The following is a 3,489-nucleotide window of genomic DNA, read 5'->3' on the forward strand; positions in this document are numbered from 1 at the left end:
TTTTTTTTTTTTTTTTTTTTTTGGGGGGGGGGGGGGTTGCTTTTTTTAAAACTTCAGATGCACACGTGCATACCTAGGTGATCCTGTTCTGTTGCAGGGAGGGGGAGAGAGAGAGAGAGAGAATGTAAAATCCACATGAGTGTCAATAATTGCACTTGTGCAGCTACCTGAGTACTCCCTCAGCATGTAAAGGTGAAATAGGATTTGGCCTTAAATGTTTTAAAACATGGCACTTCTGAGGCTGTCACAGACTTTTGTACCCAGAGAGCTGGATTCTGTTTCATTGACTATTAAGGGCTAGAGTGAAAAGCATCTTACTCATTAGTTAGTACTTAACACCATAAGCTTTGCACTATATTAAATGGAACTAATTGTGGAGTATATTGCTTATCAAGGTAAGTGTATGAAAATCTAGCCCGGAAAAACCAAAGTATGCTTATCTTATCAGTGGCAAACATGGATCTGATGAAATATTGGGTCAGGGCACATAGAAACATTCACAAATGTCACTCTTCTTTTGCAGGTGGTAAAATCTAAAACTTCTAAAGAAAGTCCTCGTGTAACAATGAAATTGTCAATGCACTATGCCCTAGGGCAATATTTCAACAGTCAAAGCAAGCTGTCACAACTGCAAGACTATGCAATGAATTCTCAGTCACCGTATCATGTCAGAGGTCCAATAAATCAAGTTTATTCTGAAATCCTTTTCAGCAGGATATGTGCACATAAAAGGAAGGCTATGGGAACATAGCACCTTTCAGAAGGTTTAGGGCTTGGTAATTCGCACTTCTCCAAGTGACAGTCCAAGGACCATGCTGAATTTATTACATGCTTCTTAGATTGACTGCATACGTACCAGCAGAACTGGAGACATTTGGCACTTGTCCTAAATGTTATGCAATCAAGATGTGCGTCTGTAGACTTGTGGTTTTCAAATGGAAGATGGACAGATGTAAAGAGTGAGGGAAGTCACTTGAAGTATTATCCAATACTAGAACAGCTGTACACCAAGCAATTGTGGATTATGCTGGTGACAAGAGACAAATACTTGAAGTATTTGAAAAGGACTGCCTGAACTCTTTGTCTTACCTGTCTATATATGTATTACATTATACTGTATATAGCAATGGGTTACATTCCATTTTAAATAGTTTTTATTGCATACTGAAGAGCTTACTTCATCAGCAATATAATAATATTTCTGTTTCTATTTCAGTATTTATATTGTGTGTTTTTAAGACACATTACTATTTTATGTACAGTACCAGCTTTTGAACTGTAGTTTTTACAGCTAATTCACATATTTTTTCCATGTTTTCTCTTGAAAGGAAAAGAAAAAATAAACATTTCAAAACTAATACAGATATTAGGTTATCTTGAAACAAGATGGAATATACTATCCCAGTGGAACATGGATAGATGGTGAATATCTTAACATAGCCTAGTTTGTGGTCCCAGGTCAGGAAGGTTGCTTAAGCATGTGTTTGTGTGCTTTCCTGAATCTGAACTTTAAGTCAGGAAGGTTTTTTCCCTTTTCGTAAATCCCACTTGCTGTGAATTTATGTGAAATGCTTGCTATCTGAGGGTCTGGTATTACAGTGCTTATTCAGGAAAAACACCCACTCCAGGCATACAAGGACTGCAAGACCAGGCTTTAAAATGACTATAAATATGTGACTTTAAACAAATACTTAAAAAAAGAAAGAGAGAAAAGGAAACCACAAAACTAGTTCCTGATGTGTTTTGATACAACCATGTATGATTTAATAGGACATGATGTGGTTTCATGTGGAGAAAAAGTGCCAGGAAATGTAGGGAAACTTTTTAAAAATTAGATTCCACTTTCAGGGAGTCAGCATTCAGGGCTGCTTCCTCACACAGTGTTGTTGTGGAAGGGAACCAAGGGGCAGGAGACATTAAAATGGGGACACATTGAGTCAGAAGGGAGCTCAGTGGTATGCTCCTCTCTACCCAACTTAACAAATGTTTGTAGTCCTCCTGGCCCCCCATAGTACATAGGGAAAACATCTCCTTGGAGGAACAGGAGGGGCCAGTGGATTAGGATTGCTCATGGATCCTTGAATTCCATCCAGTTGGCAGCCTATATCCCCAACTGAGATGTGAATAGTCCTCTCACCAGAAGGTAGTGTTTTACATTGTCTGTATCTCTGAATTTCCTTTTAAGGTTTTTTCCCGCCAAGGTCCTTTATATTAAAGGGGGAAATTATAGGCCGGTTTCTGTCTCTAGTAGATTTCTCAGTAAATTGGCAGAAGTGATTATACTGTAATCCAAAAACAATATACTGAAAATATCAGTATTTGGTTATCTACTAAATTAATCCTGACAGATCCTGTTGTATATAGAGACCATACATGTGGATCTTACAGTGTCCATGATAGGTCTGTATTGAAACACAGCCTTAAAATTAATAAATTCATGAAACTGATCCCGCTCCATGGGCATCAGTTGAAGTTTTGCCAGAGACTTTAATAAAAGCAGGTTCAGGTCAAATGTCTTCTGTAGTAAGATGACTGTATATGGGGTGTATCATAATTTCTGCTTCACATGTCCAGGATCTTCAGCATGTATCATTTAAGTCCATATGCTGTTTTTGTTGTTTTTGCTGTATACAGTTAAGTTGTAAATTGGATTTGGGTGCATGTGTGTTTGTTGTTTTTTTAAAATCAAAGACTAAAAAGTTAAAGCATATGCTAAAAAGTGATGAAAAACCATGTGGCTAATTAAAGTTTTGCTGTAGCTGATGCTGGCAAATGTGCAATTCATCACTCCAGTTTCACCACTAGATTATTTTTATGTATCATAGACCCAAATGTCTTAATATTTTTTACATGTAGCAATTTGAAAATGTGCTTTAAATACACACACACACACACACAGAGTATGACATTGTTGGTACAATTTGCACGTTGATCTTTGTTTAAAAAGTTACTTCAGATCAAGTATTTTCATTAGCAACATATGATCTGTATCTAAGTTATACAAAGACAATGCACAATAAAATACTAGGTATGGAGTTAAGTCTTTCCTTGTTTAACTTAAAAAATGTATCTAGCACAGAGTGGCACATGAAAAAAAAGAGCTAGTGATGAATCATACAGAAGCACTGCCATTTATTTACCTTAAACATTTGCATATTGAAGTAATAAAATACAATTGTATGCTGCAGTGCCAGTGAAAGTGCATTTTTGGCATTATTTTTGCCAGAATTATTTCTCCTACTGTAATTGACACTATAAGAGATTCCTAATTCTGTTATTTTGCCATCACACCACAATTATTAACAAATAATGGACCCAATCCTGGGATATTCATTTAAGGTGAAATTCTGTTCCCAGCTATAGCTGTGGAAAATCCTAAAACAGTAGAGATGTAACAGGGGAAAGGGTAACTAGGCTGTGGAAAACTGCTTAACAAGTCTGAATGGTATGGAGATTGTCTTCCTGTCCCATCTCTATAAAATAGCATGT

At 36.7% G+C, this 3,489-nt stretch overlaps 1 protein-coding gene across 1 annotated transcript in view; it reads left to right on the forward strand.

Annotated features, from left to right (window-relative positions):
* The window catches only part of CPED1 (cadherin like and PC-esterase domain containing 1), a 273,667-nt gene extending 270,474 nt beyond the window's left edge, over positions 1 to 3,193 (forward strand). Inside the window, exon 25 of the mRNA XM_019509244.1 lies at positions 524 to 3,193. Within this exon, the coding sequence (XP_019364789.1) occupies positions 524 to 751 (228 nt within the window). The 3' untranslated portion in view covers positions 752 to 3,193. The remainder of the gene's footprint in view (positions 1 to 523) is intronic.
* The last annotated feature ends 296 nt before the right edge of the window (positions 3,194 to 3,489 follow it).

Source organism: Gavialis gangeticus, unplaced genomic scaffold (assembly GCF_001723915.1).
Source record: "Gavialis gangeticus isolate Ggan-Ray unplaced genomic scaffold, GavGan_comp1, whole genome shotgun sequence".
Classification (NCBI taxonomy): Eukaryota; Metazoa; Chordata; order Crocodylia; family Gavialidae; genus Gavialis; species Gavialis gangeticus.